At 43.5% G+C, this 16,290-nt stretch overlaps 1 protein-coding gene across 1 annotated transcript in view; it reads left to right on the forward strand.

Moving 5' to 3' along the window:
* The first annotated feature begins 213 nt into the window (after positions 1-213).
* RAPGEF5 (Rap guanine nucleotide exchange factor 5) overlaps positions 214-16,290 on the forward strand; it is a 163,927-nt gene continuing 147,850 nt past the window's right edge. Inside the window, exon 1 of the mRNA XM_076331350.1 lies at positions 214-429. Within this exon, the coding sequence (XP_076187465.1) occupies positions 241-429 (189 nt within the window). The 5' untranslated portion in view covers positions 214-240. The remainder of the gene's footprint in view (positions 430-16,290) is intronic.

The following is a 16,290-nucleotide window of genomic DNA, read 5'->3' on the forward strand; positions in this document are numbered from 1 at the left end:
CGGCGGCGGCGGGGCCCTTCCTGCCCGCCCGGCGGGGCCGCGGCGTGCGGGGGCCGCGCTCGGCGCAGCCGGGGAAGGTGTGCGAGTGGTGCGCGGTGCGTGCGAGTGCCTGCCTGCGTGCCTCCTGCCTGTGTGCCTGCCTGTGGGTGGGAGCGGGGCTGGGGCGACGCGAGGGGAAGGCGGGCGGGCAGAGCGGGCGGGCGACCGTGTCTGCGCGCCGCAGCCCGGCAGGGATGCGGCATGGCCGTGGGCTCCGTGAAGATGCCGTCGCCGTGTGAGGGCGCGGAGCTGGCCCGCAGCTGGAGCCCCGGCGGCGGAGCCCACGAGCCGCCGCCGCCGGTGCAGCTGCGGCAGAAGCTGCGGGAGCTGCCGGCGCTGCTGCGGAGCGGGCTGACGCTGCGGAGGAAGAGCGCCGCCGCCGCCGGCCGGGTGAGTGAGCCAGAGGGCGGCCCGGGGCAGCGCCCCCGCCGCCTGCCCGCCGGGGCCGCCTCCCGCCCTGCCCGCCGGGCGGCGGTGCCCGGGGCAGGCGGGGCGGCGTCCGCAGCGCCCCCGGCCGGGCCGCGGCGGGGGGCGGGCCGGGGGCTCCTGGCGCTGGCCTTCCGCGGGGGCCCGCCGGGCGGGCGGCAGGGTGGGAGGGCGATCGGGCGGCTCCGCAGCGGGGCGGCACCTCGGCGGCCCCCGGGCGGGGGTGCCCGCAGGCCGGCCTCGGGCTCGGCCCGCCTCTGCCAGCTCTAGTAAAAGATGAAATACCAGTCAGGGTGAGTGCGCGCCCCTGTCCCCATCTCTGGGTTCCTCCTGTGGCTCTGCTCTTCCCTCCTTTTCCCCTCCGTGCGGCAGAACTTGTGTGGGCCAATGCATGCTGTCGTCTGTCGGGAGATGCTGCACAGGTGTGCTCGGATACTTGTGCAAACGCGTGTTAAAGCAGTGAACTCCAACGTGTGCCCCCGATCTTGAAGCTAGAAGGCCTTTCTGGGTGTGCGCTGCCCCCGGTCTCGCGTGCTTCCAGAGACTGAGGCCGTGGGGTCAGGTGGGCGTTGTGGAAATCCCTAGCCAAATTTCACTCAAGTTCACTCATTTTTAGAAAGGCTGATGATACGGGGGTGGTTTGGTAGGAAGCAGCACCCTGGTGAAGCATGGTGTGACACCGCTGCAGCTGGGAGCTGCAGTGGTGAGTGGCTGCTCATGTCTTTGAAGCCTCCCGGTTGTGACTGGAGCCATGTCATGGGGGTGGGATTGCCATGAGGTCACAGCAAAACTTACTTTCAGGCCAAAACTGGACTGAAACCCACCATCTGAGTAGTTGAAATGAAGGGGTTGGGTTTACCTACGTGGGGTTGGGTTTGTCTACATGGGTAATCAAGTGAGCTGCTGTGTGGTTTTGGTGTACTGATAAATACCTGTGTAGGGAGTTAGTGGGGAGAAATCAGCATCATGTGCATTTGTACCCTCATCGACTTTGCAGTACTTTACTCACGTAAATAAATGCTTTCTCTGCATGGGGAAGTTGTTGTGAAATATAGTAGGGTGTGAATTTAAAACCAAACTTCCTGGGTGAATGCTTTGTTATAAGAAGATATGCATGCAATGAAGATAAATAGGATTAAGGTAGTATATAAATTTACAGCAGAATAGCTATTTCTGAGTAATGTTTTGGCTCAGAGTCCTGTTCTAGAATAAGTTTCTTTCCTTAAGTGAACTTAACCCACTGAATAAAGACTAGTCTGTGTGGAGATGCCTAATGATTTTTATTGTTCAGGTGAAATTGTAATCCACTTGACAAGTGTCCATATGAACACAGACCTAAGGGGATTCATATAACTGTAAATAGCCAAGTCTTGCTCTGCCCTAATGGGATGTTTATGACAGGTATCTATCTTCCAGTGAAGATGAGACCTTTTCTGAATTGAGTTTAATTTGTTCCACTTTAAAAGCATACTACCAAAGAAGTGGAGTAAGTGTGCAGCGAGGAGGTAAGAAGCAGTGCAGAACCGCTGCTGGTAATGGTGTTGGTTTGTAGGCAGGTCTGAAATACTGTTCTAGCACAACAAATTCATGATGCTTCAGGGAGACACCATGCAGAGCAGGCTCAGGTTCATCCTCATGGTTATTCCTCACTGCTACTGAAAGCATTTGTCAAGTGAGTGGTACAACAGTTACACTGTAAATATTTGGAGTGGGTGAGTTAACACCCAGGTGAGAAGCCTGGGTAGTTCCTGGGTTGTGCCGCTCCTCACTTGTGCTTGCTGAAGCCTTGGTCCCATCTTGCTTCACGGAGTCGCAGCTGAGGCTGTGCCTGTCTTTGTTGATGTGCTGCGTTACAGACCAGCGAACACAGCGTGACAGATGTAGTGGTGGTGTCATCTGTGGCTTCGCCTTCCAGTACCCTGTGGGTCATCTTGCAAAGCTTTTCTTGAACTGTCCATCCTGGTAGGAAGAAGGCTGAAGGGAGGATGGTGAGTTTGTAAGTCAGTCTGGAGTCAGCCCAGCAGATCTTGGATCAGTGGGCAATGCAGTGTGGAGATGCTGTATGCCTCCAGCAGGACCTTCTGGCCGGTGGCTTGGTCCTGTGTGGAGAACGGGACTGCTGTGCTCTGCTGTCTCTGGGTTTGCAGGGATTCTCCTGCAGCTGGAATTATTCAGCAGCGCAGGTGCCTAGTGGGGTGTTCTGAGGTGCAGGTCGTGGTAGGAGTCCAGTAGTGGTGTTAATGTCACTTGTTCCCTTTGGAAACAAAGTGGACACTTGGGATGCATGGAGAGTCTCTCCCACACGTGCGATTCTCCAGGGACCAGTCTGGCTCTGTTAGTAGTGCCCCGTGTTGATTCCTGTCCGCTCCGTGCATGTGCCTCTTCCCCCCCGAAATGGAATTTTAGGGGCACGACACTTTTCACATATTTCTATTTAATGTGGAGAATAACTTCAACCCTGAAAATGACAGTATTTGGGAGAGGGAAGGGTTATGTTAGAATAATAAAATGAGGCATTTTTTTATTCTTTCTCTTTTAAACATGACTCTTAAATTAAAAAAGCCTTAAAATAAGGTTGGAGGAAGGTTGAGTAACACAAATATGAAACAAAGATTCCTCTTTTTTCACCTCAACAAAATATTTCAAGTTAATCCAAAGTTAATTTTTGGAGGGTTTTGTTTGCTTATGAAATCTCCATTCCCTCTATCCCTTTCAAAAAAAATTTAGTCTGATCTTCCTCTCCAGTGACTTTTTCTTTGTGCTTTTTTGTTTGTTCAAAAGCCAAGCTGAGAGTCTTATTTGTCCAGCTGGTTTCATCAGGAATGCTGCTCACTTAGGTGAGCTGTTTTCAAGTAAATGCTGACCAGCTGAAATTCTGGCTTGTTTAATTTCCTAGAAAAATATTATGACCCCTGAGCAGGGGGTCTGCCTCTGCTGCTGACTTGCTGAGGGACCGCCTGCAGTGCAGTTTGCTTCCTCATCTATAAAGCAGGGATAATCTGCATGCGTGCATGCTTGGGGACTATGGATAATAAAATATAATGGAAGTGTTAAGGGTGCTATAATTGTTTTAAGGATGTACTTCACTGCATGCTGTTCAAATACTTCCTGTGGTGCGGTGGAGAGGAAAGCATTGTGTAGTAGAGGGTAGTATACAAAAAATGGAATAAATTTTGCAAACCAGTATGGGGTGGAATAATTTTTTTAAATCTGTTTGGGCTTCTCAGGCCTTGGCCCTTGGCACTAGACTGTTTGATAACAGGTAAAGCTAACCTCCACTTCCTTTGCTAGGGAAGCCCAATGCTTTTTTTAAAGCTCCTGAACTTTGAACTAGATGTTGGCCTTGCCCCTAACGGTGGTTTTTCTTGAATTCGGTCTTAGGGTAGGTGCAGCACAGATGTCTGAGACGGCACTGGGGGTTAGGCTGCAGTTGCACAGTGAGCTGCGAGGTGTGGGTTTTACTCCTCATCCTTTGGTTGGTGCTTCTCTGTTTCTGCTGGGTAAAACAGCAGAAAATGATCCGATCTTTTGCTGTGGTAGTTGTGTGTGTGTCTGTGTGTGTCAGAGCTTGTGCAGAGGCAGAGCGGGGATCTGTTGTGGTGAGTCGCTGTGGCCTGTGGAACCGTTCCCCTCTGCCATGTGCTTTCTCAAAATCTTTGGAAAGTGGGACCCTTCTGTTTCCTAGTTTGCCTCCTTGAGGTATGTGTTAAGCGTACATGTAGTAAGCATGAGTATTTTGGTTATGAACTGTCTTTGCTGTTCCTCCTGGTGCTTGCCAAAGATGTCTTCCTCTCCTCCCCTGTTTCTTGTAATTAGTGATGAAGTACAGGTCCCTACCCCCGGAAACACCAGGAGCACCAGCAGTGAGGTCCTTCAGGCACATCAGTGCAGCAGTCTCTCCATCATGCCAAAAATCCTTTTCACAACACTCAGTTGGACTCTTAATGGAGCTAATGCCGCTCCTCAGTGCCCCCTGGGAGAGCAGGGAAGCTCTCAGAAGTTGGAGGAGGAATTGTCTTGTGCACACACACACAGATACACACACGTTTTTAATGACCTCTTCTGCTTTCTAGGTTCACATTTACACACAAGCAAAATACTGTTGTTATAAGTGAGCGTGGATGTTGCTCTTTGTCACAGTAGTGGAGCTGGAAAACCTTTTGCATGTCATGGTGTCAAACGCTATTAGTCTGATATTGTTAAAGATCTTGCTAGCCTGTACAAACCTTCACCACGGGATATGCCTTTTGGCTTGCTGGAAGTTGAAGAGATACCATGACAGTTTTCTTTTCTGAGACCCTGTAATGACTTTTGTGAGGTTCCTAGAGGTCTTTGGCCAAGCAGATGTTCTCAGACTGTCTTCACCTTAGCTCTGTTTTGAGTGACAACTTTGCTGTATGTGTATGTCAGGATGTAAACTGACTGTAGGGTTACAGGTTGAAAATAAACCACAGGAGTTAGGGTGTGGATGCTAAAAGTTTACATGAGTTCAGGGTGCGACTCAAGAAGTTCATGGAAGAGAAATGTATTGAACATACATAATCCTCATCAGGCACAGAAGGTTCCCGAGCTGAAAATAGCTGGAGGATTGGAGCATATTAGAGATATCTATCATATATTCTGGCACTGGCAGTTGTCATGCTGTTGGAGACAACTCTTCTTTGGCAGTGGAAAAAAATCAAATTATATGCAATCTGTTTTAATTAAATGAAGTATTCGAACCTCTCAACCTACATTTTGCTAAACTTTTATTCATCTCTTGTAAGAAGCTTTCAGTTGCTTATGTCATTCAAGTTACTTTCCTGTAATCAATTCATCCTGTAATTGGGAAAACCATGGTGTTGTAGACGAGGTTTTGCCAGGACATTAGAAATTTCCTGCTGGAAATACTCAGAATTTCCAGTACTTCTTTCCATGGCTACATTATGTTGGTGGTTGATGGTTACATTTTCACTGAGCCAAGCGTATAGATCTACCTTGTACTCAGGTAACCTTCCCACCAGCGACTGACATTTATAGCAGTCCATATTCTTGTTGGCAGCCCCTATCTTAGTAGTGCCTGAGTGACCTTGTCTTTCATGCTGCTGAATTACACTCTTTTCCTAATATTCCTGTACGCCGTTCTGTTTACATTTGTTTTGACAATGCCTCCAATTTTGTGCCATCAACACATTTCATTAGCACCTTTATGCTCGTTGTTAATGAGAAGAGGAGAAGAAAAATCGGGGGAACAATTGCTCTGGTACCTATGTTTATATATACTATAGAGGCTTTAATTTTGGAGTTTGTCCCGCATTAAAAAGATGAGGTGTTGCGGTGTGTAGATGCTGTACTGGCTGAAATCAGCGCACAAAAATACTGGATTGGCTCAGTGAATCGAAAGTTTTACTGTCAGAATTAGTATCGAAGTAGGCTGATATTGGTGACATTTTGCTTTAAAGCCTGCCATAGAGGTTCTACTCAGTAACTTAATACCGCCATCACTTTGGCAGTTATTATGTGACTAAAAATAGTCGTGGTAAGTAGTCTTGAATTTTTCCTATTGTAATCAGGCTTATTATGTGTTCCTGCTAAACGTATTTGATTAAGATAATTGTCTTTCACAGTATCCTTTAACTTGTCAGGTCTGTGACTGGTGACACATGAAATGTTGAGTAATGAGTAAAACAGCTTAGCAACAGTGACCACGGTAGTTGATGGGGAATTTCAGTGTCTCTTGTGTTTATTTGCATAATAATTTGTTTCATAGTCAGTGTTCAGTGAATTACTAAATTGAGAATACTTCTTAATTAGCCCATGTGTTATGACATCTGAGAAATTATGCCTGGGTTTGATTAACTACAGTTGAATGAAATGGAAGGCAAACCCACGCTTCTGCCCTAGGAAGTAACCTAATAAGGCTTGCAGAATGCAAAGTTATTTTTCTCCCTGAGGCTGGGGATTAGTCTGGTTGCCAGGATGATGCCCGCTGCTTGTGGTCTTACACTGCCACTGGGTGTGAGGCTGGCAATGCCTGGACTGACATCTCAGCATCTCTGGGAAGGTCCAGGTGCAGCACTAGCAGGTGCCGCTGCCAGTGCATGGGGAGGAGGTGCCATCGTGTGGCTCATGCTCATGGAAGGTGCATAAAATTGACATTGACCCTTTGACACAGAAAAAAATGCAGCAGCTTGCTCTAAACTATGGGACAGGTTCTGAGTTTCCTTTCTCTATCTTGGCCAGAGCGTATCCTGGTAAGTCCCTCTTTGACCCACGGTCGGCTGCTATGAAACATGGTCTTGTCTTTAACCCCTTGCCCACACTGCAGATGAAGCTCAAGCTGAAAATACCTTGAGTTAATTTTGCCCATGCTCAGGCTTTAAGTGCTGCTTTTCTTGTGTTAGTAATAACACCTTCAGTTAGGGACTCTGAAAGAAAATATCGATCAGCCCTGCATGTTTTTGTAATTCTGGTTGAACAAGGCTCTCACTACTTTCACTTTTGGTTTTGCTGCTGCTTCTAAGGGACGTAGCCTGCAGATCCTCAGATGTGGTGCTGCCGTGTGTGGCTTGGAAACCTATCAAGGAAATCTACGTAGGAAATAAGATCAACTCCATTGGAATTAAAAGGGATGTATTTGAGTATTTGCAGAATTTCTGCTAGTGTTACATCTTGATGAAAGGCTTGATTTAAATGTGAGCTGATTGTCCCCTTAGTTATATATTTAAAGGGAAATAAACAAAATTCACTTCATGGAATTGTGTACTTTAATTTGCTTGGTTGCAAACCTGCATTATTAGTTAATTCATGCTAGATTTCCCAGCTGCCAGGATGAATAAACAAGCACCGCACTGTACAATTATGACAAACTCCGTTAAGGTTTGCATTCAGCTGTTGTTATGGCCTCAGTGGTTTGAGTTCCGTTTGTGCCATGAGGAAATTGCAAAACAAGCTGTGCATTTTTATGCTGATGAAAACGCTGAAAATAGGAGGCAATAGCTTTTTAAAAGCAAGGGAAAAAAAGGAAAGCAGAATATGCCATCTTTTCAACCTAATTCATGGAAATTTATTGTAATAAAACAGATGTTTTATCCTTAATGTATAACAATTAAAGTAATATTTCACACATGGGAAAGGAAGTTGCTTGTTCTTTTTACTTATACTATGTAACTTTTACTATGCAACTTCATATTTATACTATATAACTTGCTTATTCAGTTATAGCTGAAGTGCTCCTGTCCACCCGTGGTTTCTGACCTCGCTCCAGGCAGGTGCTGGGTGGAACAGCCAGCGTATGAAGTGATGGGATTCAGTACACTGACTTTTGGTCTGGCTCTGCTGAACTACTCAAGACCCCAGATGGGTCTCACCGCGTTCCTGTGCCTGATCACCGGGCACCCAGGTGCTGTAGGTCTGGTCACAAACTCATCTCCTTGGGATGTGAGCTGTCTTCTATTAGGGTTTCATATTAATGCTTAGAAAAAGAGCCTTAGCGTTGGTTGGGGCTCAGTATGGTGCTGTAAGACTGAAAATAAAACGGGACACCTTTGAACTCTGGACAGAGCGAGAGTGCTCCGTTCTTCTGTAGTCCCTCAGGGCTGGCTTAGCTGGGCCATCCATACATTGCTCTGCTCTTTGTGTACACCAAAACCTCTTTTTCCCCAAATCAGGCTGCCTTGCAGATCCCGTAGGATCCATATGCATAGATCCATTTCAGTGCAGTATTTTAGGTTGCTTTTTAGTATCTGCTGTATAAACTTCATCCATATGACACGATTTGATTTAAACATTTTTAATGATATCTGTGCTTTTGGCAAAAGTTTAAGGATAAAAATTAAGTCATTGGGGCTGTAAAGTTAAAAGACATGGAAGCAGGATCTGAGTATTTTCAAGTTCCAGGTGTAAAAGGCAGTAGCTATTCATAATTGTCATGGTGTCTTTTATCTCAGTTAACTTATGGTTTGACTTGGGTTAGTCTGACCTTGTAAAATGATCTACTTATGGCTGTTGTATTAAGCTAGGGTCAATTATTAATATTTAAATACTATAGTGTGCAGTTTATTCTGCTGAATTCCTTTTTCACAAGCTATTTTCCTGGAGAGGACACAGCAGTCTAACCGATTAAAAGTCAATATACTTTTTATAGTGCAAAAAGAAAATATTCTGCTGATTGAGGGGGAAAAAAAACCCCTTCAGTCTATATAAATACCAGTAGAGCTGTATTCATAGCATCAGTAATCATTTTTTGCCTTCAGTTTTAGAACTGAATTAACCCATTAAAGCTTAAAATGATGGATGATTTTTACTTTGCCTTTTTTAAAAGATTGATTGTGAAGAATGCAGCTTTCTTTTTTGACTTGATTTGGGGGGGTGCCTTTCTTTCCTTGCTTCCTGAACCTCATACCTAAGTATTTATATGGCGGAGACACACATGGGCTATATGACTTAGAGCAGTAGGGAAAGAAATAGTTCAGAGGCTCTCCAGCAGTCTTGCTGGTTAATTATGGAGTGGGTTTTGTATGTCTGAGCTTTATTGTGATCTGCTGGTAGCTTCTCCTGTGGCTGGCCCTTCTGAGCATCTCTGCAGGTCGCATGTCGGCATCATCACTGGGACTGTGGAACAAGCAGCGCCAAGCAAGGGGCTGTGGCTGCTTGCAGTGATACCACTGGCCAAAGCAATGTATGTCAAACCATGCCCTTCGTGATACAGTAGACGGTATGCAGTCTGCAGGTCAGTGCTGAGGAGCAGCAAACCAGAGGAAGTACTGCATTTTGGATTAAGACCCCCCCTTTGCCCCCCCCAAAAAAACCCCAAAACCAACAGAAAATTGAGGTCCAGACCGCTTGTGAGCATCAAGAATTTATGATGTTGCTTGGGGTAGGGAGAGGGAGGGAGAGCAGGTGTTTGGGTTTTGTTTATTTGTTTTTTTTAAGATGATAAGCATTTAATTGTGGTTTTCTGGCCAAGTTCTGGCGGAGAGAGTTAGACTCAGTGATCCTAAAACACTTTGTAATTTCAGACGGATGTGGTAATCATTTGCTGTCATAGACTGCTACTGCACACTGTTAAGCAGATGCTCCATTTCACCCCATAGGTGAATGCACTTCAGTGATGCATAGATTGATTTTTAAAATATGGAAAGAAGGGGAGAAAAAACAACGCACACGCATGGTTAGCTCTGAAAGTCGCAAAGCTGTTGTTTACTGGATGGCTGAAGGAATGAGCTAAAAGAATCCCTTAGATCTGGTCTGGGTCCCAGCTTGTGTACAATCCAGCGCTTTGTTGCGGTTTGTCGTTTCTGCAGCGCCTGAAGCCTCTTGGCAGCAAAAGCAAATCTGGGGGTGTGGGCTGCGAGTCTGCTGCTGAATCTGTGTTGCAGGATGAACCGAGATTTGTGGTGTTTGTTAAGAAAGGCTAAACTCATGGGACATGCAAGTCCTAAAGGAACAAAAGCAGAATCTAGTAGTTAGCTGCCAAAGAAGAAAGGTGAGGACGCAGCGTATCCCAAGCTTAAGTGTGTTTTGGCTTAAGAAGGATAAACTGTAACATCTGTCCATGCTAGCACTGAATTATGCATAGGAATTCTTTAAAATAGTCTTCCTCAGCACTTTGGTGGAAAAAATTAGTTAAGATACAAAATATAATAATCCTGCTACATCAATTGTTACAAACATTTTTCAAAGCTTAACCAGAATTTAACTTCTGTTCACGAAGAATGGCATAATCATGTCCACAAATGGAACTTGGATACTTTAAAAACTTACACCATACATGCCATCGAAAAGCTATACTCTGTCAGCTCAAAGAGTGTTTACCAACGATTAAAAGACCTGTTCTCTTTATTCCTCAGTATCCACATGTATGAAAGAGATTGATAAAACTGGTCAGCCTGTTAGAGCATAGTTATTCATAAATATTGTCTTTGTAACTGTCTTTGACAGCAATTGCTGGAATAAAATACATAAAATGCAAAAATAATAATGGTAGTTAAATGAATACCTCTTTATTTATATTTTTATTATTGTGTTGAAGGATACAAAGAGGAACATTCAGCAGATATTTAATTTCTTGTTTTATCTCATTAAACAGACAGTCCCCAAACAAATGAGTTTCAGATTGGTTTTACCAAAGCTATTTATCTAATTATGGCTTTCACTGCACTTGAATGAATGGCTGCAAATCAATAGGTCTCTTAGGTTGCCAGGACATGCATTAAAACTGGTGAGTCTCCAAGCTGAATAGCAGGAGTGATGTCTCTTGTTTTTTTCCATTGAGATGTCTGTCCTCAGTTCATACAGTGTATACATAAACTGAGAATTTATCTGAAGTCCTGCTTAAAAAGTCCCATTTTTGAGTTGATAATTTGCAATTCAATGTGGCAATAAATATTTACATTATACTGGTAGAGGTTTCATTAAAAAAACAAAACAATTATTTCAGAGGAAGCTGGTGTAGATACAAAACGTTGTAGTGGGTCAAGACGATGGTTCATCTAGTCCTATATCCCTAAGTTTTAAGGTTGATCTAACAGGTAACTGTTTCAGCCCCAGATATAGTTTCTTGTGCTTTCAAGAGGGTGTGTGGGCAAATGTTGTATAGTCTGCCTTCCACATTGGTTTTTTTTTGGGTTTCAAATAGCCAGAGATACCTTATCCTCTGATGCTTGTTACCATCAACGACTGTAGTTATAGCTTTTCATGTTACCCATATACAAGTGCAGCCTTTTAATGAATCTGGTTAGTATTTTGGCTTCAGACTCATCTTGGAACTCACATTTACAGAGCTTGTGGGGGGGGGGTTTGGTGACAATGACTTTACAAGGGAAGGAAAAATATGTTTTGGTTTATTCTGTGGTTAAGGAGAGCATTTCTGTTTGATCAGTTTTGAATATCCCACCTTTAATTTCGGTGACCCTTCTGTTGCTCTTATGAGGCAGGGAACTTAACTTCTGTACGGTTAGTTTTTATGTATTCTTTTATACAGCTGTTTTTTAAAGCAAGCCATCCCAGTCTCTCTAGAGCCTCTCTTTCCATGCTGTAATCATTTTTGTTACCTTGTTTTGAACTCTATCTGGTTTTGCAATGTCCCTTTGAACACACAAATGGCTTGTGCTGAATGTAATACTCTAGATGAGACTGCACTGCTGATTTATATAAATCATGCAATTTCCTCCCTCTCTCCATCATGTAGGCTTTTCATCCTAGCAATTTGCTATCTTTTTAGAGTGGCACAGATTAGTTCTTCACTGAAATGTCTTCACAGTCATTCAGGTTGCTTTCTTTAAGTTGATGTAGTTAACTTAAAACCATGTAAGTCGTCAGCATTTTTTCTTTCCAATGGGTGTTACTTTGCATTTGATGTGGATAAACATAATTTAACATGGAATTGTCCACTCACCTACCTTGACTAGGTTGATCTGAAGTTGTTTATAGACTTCTGATTGTGACTAACCAAAATCGTAAAAGCAAAATTTGCTTATCTTGATACTGACATCACAAATATGTTTTATTAAACAGCATTCAGCCTAGGATATACCATTGGGGCATCTTTGTATTTTCCTTGTCTTAATGGAAACAGCCTGTTTAATCCTGTTCTTGTCCTTCATCACTTTGTTATTGCTTGATCATTTACAGTATTTTGTCTCTCCAGGAAAGACTGCTTTAGCTTATTTAGAGGAGTTCTGTGTGCTAGGGTGAGTCTGTACTATGTCTGTTGAAGTTGGAGGTACAACTGTAGAGTACTGCTGTGTAGGTGGTCTCTGAACATACAAGGAAACCAGCTAATATCATCTCAGTCTTGACCTTGTTACAACATACTGTGTCAAAGGTTTTCCTGTTCTTGTAAGAAATAGAAGAATATTCATGGCTGGTAAAGCTCCTGTTCAGTGGGTGGACAACTGTTTGGAAGGCTCTACACAGACTAGTCACCAACAACTTTGTCAAATAATCTCTGGGCAGGGCTCTGCAAGAGTATCTCTTGGCTCTGCTACTGTCAATATTTTATTTAAAAACTGCAGTGATGGAGTAGAGAATATGCTTGTTAAGAAGTAGCTACCTGTCCAATGCATCAAAGAAGAAAGAGCAGGGAGGGGAAGAGAGTGGGTTTTATTTTTTTTATTTTTTTTATTTTTTTTAAATTTTTCTGCTTAGGCAACTTTACGGCAAAACTGCTGCTAGGAACAAAACTATCTAACAGGCAAATCACTTATCAAAGATTTTTGAAGAATGTCGCATTACAGACAACTGCTCTCTAATTTTGTAAAGCTCTTTATTAAAAACAGGGACAGAAAATGTCCCTGTAGTGGACTTCTGCATTTAAACACAAAGTGTAGCTAACAGAGCAACACTGCTATTAAATCAAAGTTGTGGCCTTATTAAAAACAATGCAAACTTATGCTCTTTGAGAATCCATTTATTGTGACTGTAGAAAAGGACCTACTTCAGTTGCTTATTAATAGCAAAACACGTTACAGGAAAATTTATGGCAGGATGGTGGGAGTGGATAAGGAAACATTACATTCTACCATTCTGTAAATAAAAATAATTCCAAAGAAGCTATCCAGAGACAATAATTTCTTTTTATAAACCTGAGTTAAAAACTGTCCCCTGTCACTGAAGAGCTAATGGTAAATTTTGTGAGACTTCCTAAACTGGAAACTTGATTTTTTTTATTTTTATTTTTTTTTATTTCAGTTAAGCAAGAAAACAGACTCAATCTTCATCCCTTGCTTTAGCAGTTCTTGGTGTTATCTGACTTTTAGAAACAAAGCTAAATACTGAGGGTCTGTGAGTCATCTTCTTTTCAGCCTGAGCCAGCTCCAGTTTCAGTATGTGTGTGCTTGTTTCTTTATACCGTGACTTTTTCCCTCCTAAGTTAGTCATTGTTATCTCTTGGCACAAGTGGAGAAGTTAAAAACGTCAACAAGCATGAGGCATGCTAAAAACATGCAAACAAACCTCCCGTGTAATCTTCCAAACCCCAGAGCGTTCCCATTCCCATTACTTTGTTGTTCATGAACCCATCTGATCTTTTGATCGTATCCTGGTGGGGGGAGCAGGGAGGTCAGTTCCAAGGGTTTACTGGCCAGGAATGGTGTCCTAGAGGTCCTCTCCATTTAACTCCTGCTAGTGTTTCCAGTGCCCACCACAGACATTATGGCATTGCATAGATAAAAAGCAGCAAGTAGGTTAGAGGTGAAGAAACTTTTGTTAATCTTTTTGCAAGCTTAGCTTTTTGAAGAAGTCTCTGTGTGTGTCTCTACGTACCAATAACGTGCTGAAACTCTGTTTAATTTTGCTACAGTTATTTTTGGCACTTGAGAGGTGACCAAATAGATACGTTATCCCATAGCCTTAGGCTGGCCTAGGTGAAATTGGTGAAGCCAATGTGGTTTGTGGTGGTGGTTCCACTGAGACAAGGACCGGTTTGAAGTCATCTCTAAAAGCTGGTGTGGGAAAGGATGGAGCAGTGAGCAAGTTGATTGGGGCAAGAATCAACTGGTTCTTGAAGACAGTGTATCTCAAAATGAAGGTCTCTCACAGTAAGTGGCGATTTGCCATCAGTCTGCCCTAGTGCCAGAATTTTAACTGATGGCTCGGGTGTCCCTGCTGCAGAACGAGTTATCGAGGTGGAGGGGCTTTTGAGATTGTCGTGGCAAAGGGGTTGGGAAAATCTGAACAGGTATTGCCTCCTTTGGTAATACTGGCCCGGGCTTCCTTTGTAAGTTGATGAGGGCAGAGCGAGTGTCACAGCAGACTGTCAGGAGGTCACTGACATCTTGCTCTTTGTTAGTGTTTATAGAAACACGGGTAGAGTATCTCTGCTAGTCTCTGACAGATCAGTCACTGTGGTGGGGAATACTGCAGTATATTAATCTTTTAGATCATTTTGCTTCCCTGATTTTGGTCTAAATTCTCTAACAAATTAGCATCTTCCATGGGCATATTGCTTGAACCAACTTTTAAAGGCAGCAGTTCCCCATCTCTCCCCTGCTCACCTTGCCCTCTCCTGCCTTCTGCTTTGCGTAGGTCAGAAAACATTTGCTGACTTAAAATTATATTTATTACTGACTTTTAAATCTGGGTGTGCTGGTAACCAGGATACAGTGGGCAAGTGGAAGGAGGATAACAGCATGTTGAAGTGATCGATGTTGCAAGCATTGGCTATGATGCAGAATATTAAAGAGGAAGAAAGTTAATTCTCTTTGCCCCTAGACCTGAAAAAATGTGGTCAGTCTTTACCTCTGATGCTTTTATTTCCATGGGACAAAGCAGCCCTTCAAGGATCTCGGGGTGAAGACTGAATCTGGTGAAGCAGAAGAAGGTGGCTCAGTTCTGTGTTGCTGCTTTACATGGATATGTGAAGGAGGATCCTGGAAGAGCCCTGGACAGTGGTGTGTCTGGTAGGGCAAGGAAAATGCAGGTCCAAGTAGCACAGGGAATGCGTGAGCTGCTGCTTAGTCTGATGGTCAGACGCTCCTCAAATGTACTTTTCTTAGCACTGGCTGCCAGGCCTGACTGTCCTCAGGTGGTGGAAATGTGACCCTGTAGAAAGGCAGTGATGCGTGAGTCCTTTCCTCTGATTGTACTACGGCATCAGCAGACCGTTCTGTGGCCTCTTTGAGGTTGCTTTGTTCAGGATATGCTCAGCTATACTTCGGCTGTGAGTAATGAGGAGGCTATTCTACTTTTCTTTTATATGCCCTGGTTCACACAACTGATAAGCGTGCTTATGTTCACATTGTGTCCTTCTGCTTCTCTCTTACGTGTTCTAATGAGTTATTTCCTTAAAAATAGTTACAGTGCTACCACTGCTGTCTTCAGTGAGGGATGAGATACTCGTCTGGGCTGTTATTGCAGATTCTGCAGGTGCAGGCTGTGATTACTGCCTCATGTACATTTTGAAACAGCCTTAGAAAGGTCATCCACAACTTTCAAGGCAAGAGACTTCTGTTTTAAGACAAAAGCTTATAACCAGTTGACGAGGAAGGCTGCTTAATAGAGTTTCACTGGGCTGCGCCAACTACAGTTAAACCCTTAGCATGATCTTCTGATACATATTTTCTGGACTATCCCCGTATCTGGTGGATGTCTGGCCCATGCCACGGTGAGATAAGTAACCCCCAAACAGTTCCTTCAGAGAAGTAATCTTCCTTACAGCACCTGATGTACAGAGATCTTGTTGAAATCATAGAGAATTCAGTCAAGACACATCTGACACTGATATGTATGTCTGTACAATTTGCCTCAGATCCCTGCACTGCTGTAATATTATGGACTTCTTTTTTCCACTGCACACATGTTTTTCATGCTAATTTAAACTCTAGCACTTTTTTTTTTTATGTGCCTTTGAATATGGGAATAAGATTGACTAGGATATAGACATCATATGGTGGGACTTCTGTTGGGATGCAGAACTAGATAATAGTTGCAAATGCAATTAAAGGTTAATTAATTCAGATAATTTAATCAGATGTAAAAATAGAAGAATCTTCTAATCCTTTGACTCTCAAATTGTGTGTGGGGGTTTCTGTTTAAGGAATGGTACCTTTCTTGTAAAGGAAAAAAACATTTGTGTCTTTATATTTGTTTAAAGGCCTCCTAATGCATATAAGGAATGAAACAAAGGGATAGGAACTTTATGCTTTAAATACCAGGTCTAGTTTTGCTGGAGGGTTTTTTTTCTGAGGGCTGGGAAATTACCAGGATTAATGACCTCACGTGGGACAAGAGACTGATGTGGGACCAACTGAAGGAAAACTTGTTTGTTTGTTTGTTTATTTAGTTAGTTAGGCTGCCTAAAATAGTTTTTTCATATATATTTTCTCTGCAAAAGGTGTAGTGCAA

Source organism: Aptenodytes patagonicus, chromosome 2 (assembly GCF_965638725.1).
Source record: "Aptenodytes patagonicus chromosome 2, bAptPat1.pri.cur, whole genome shotgun sequence".
Lineage (NCBI taxonomy): Eukaryota > Metazoa > Chordata > Aves > Sphenisciformes > Spheniscidae > Aptenodytes > Aptenodytes patagonicus.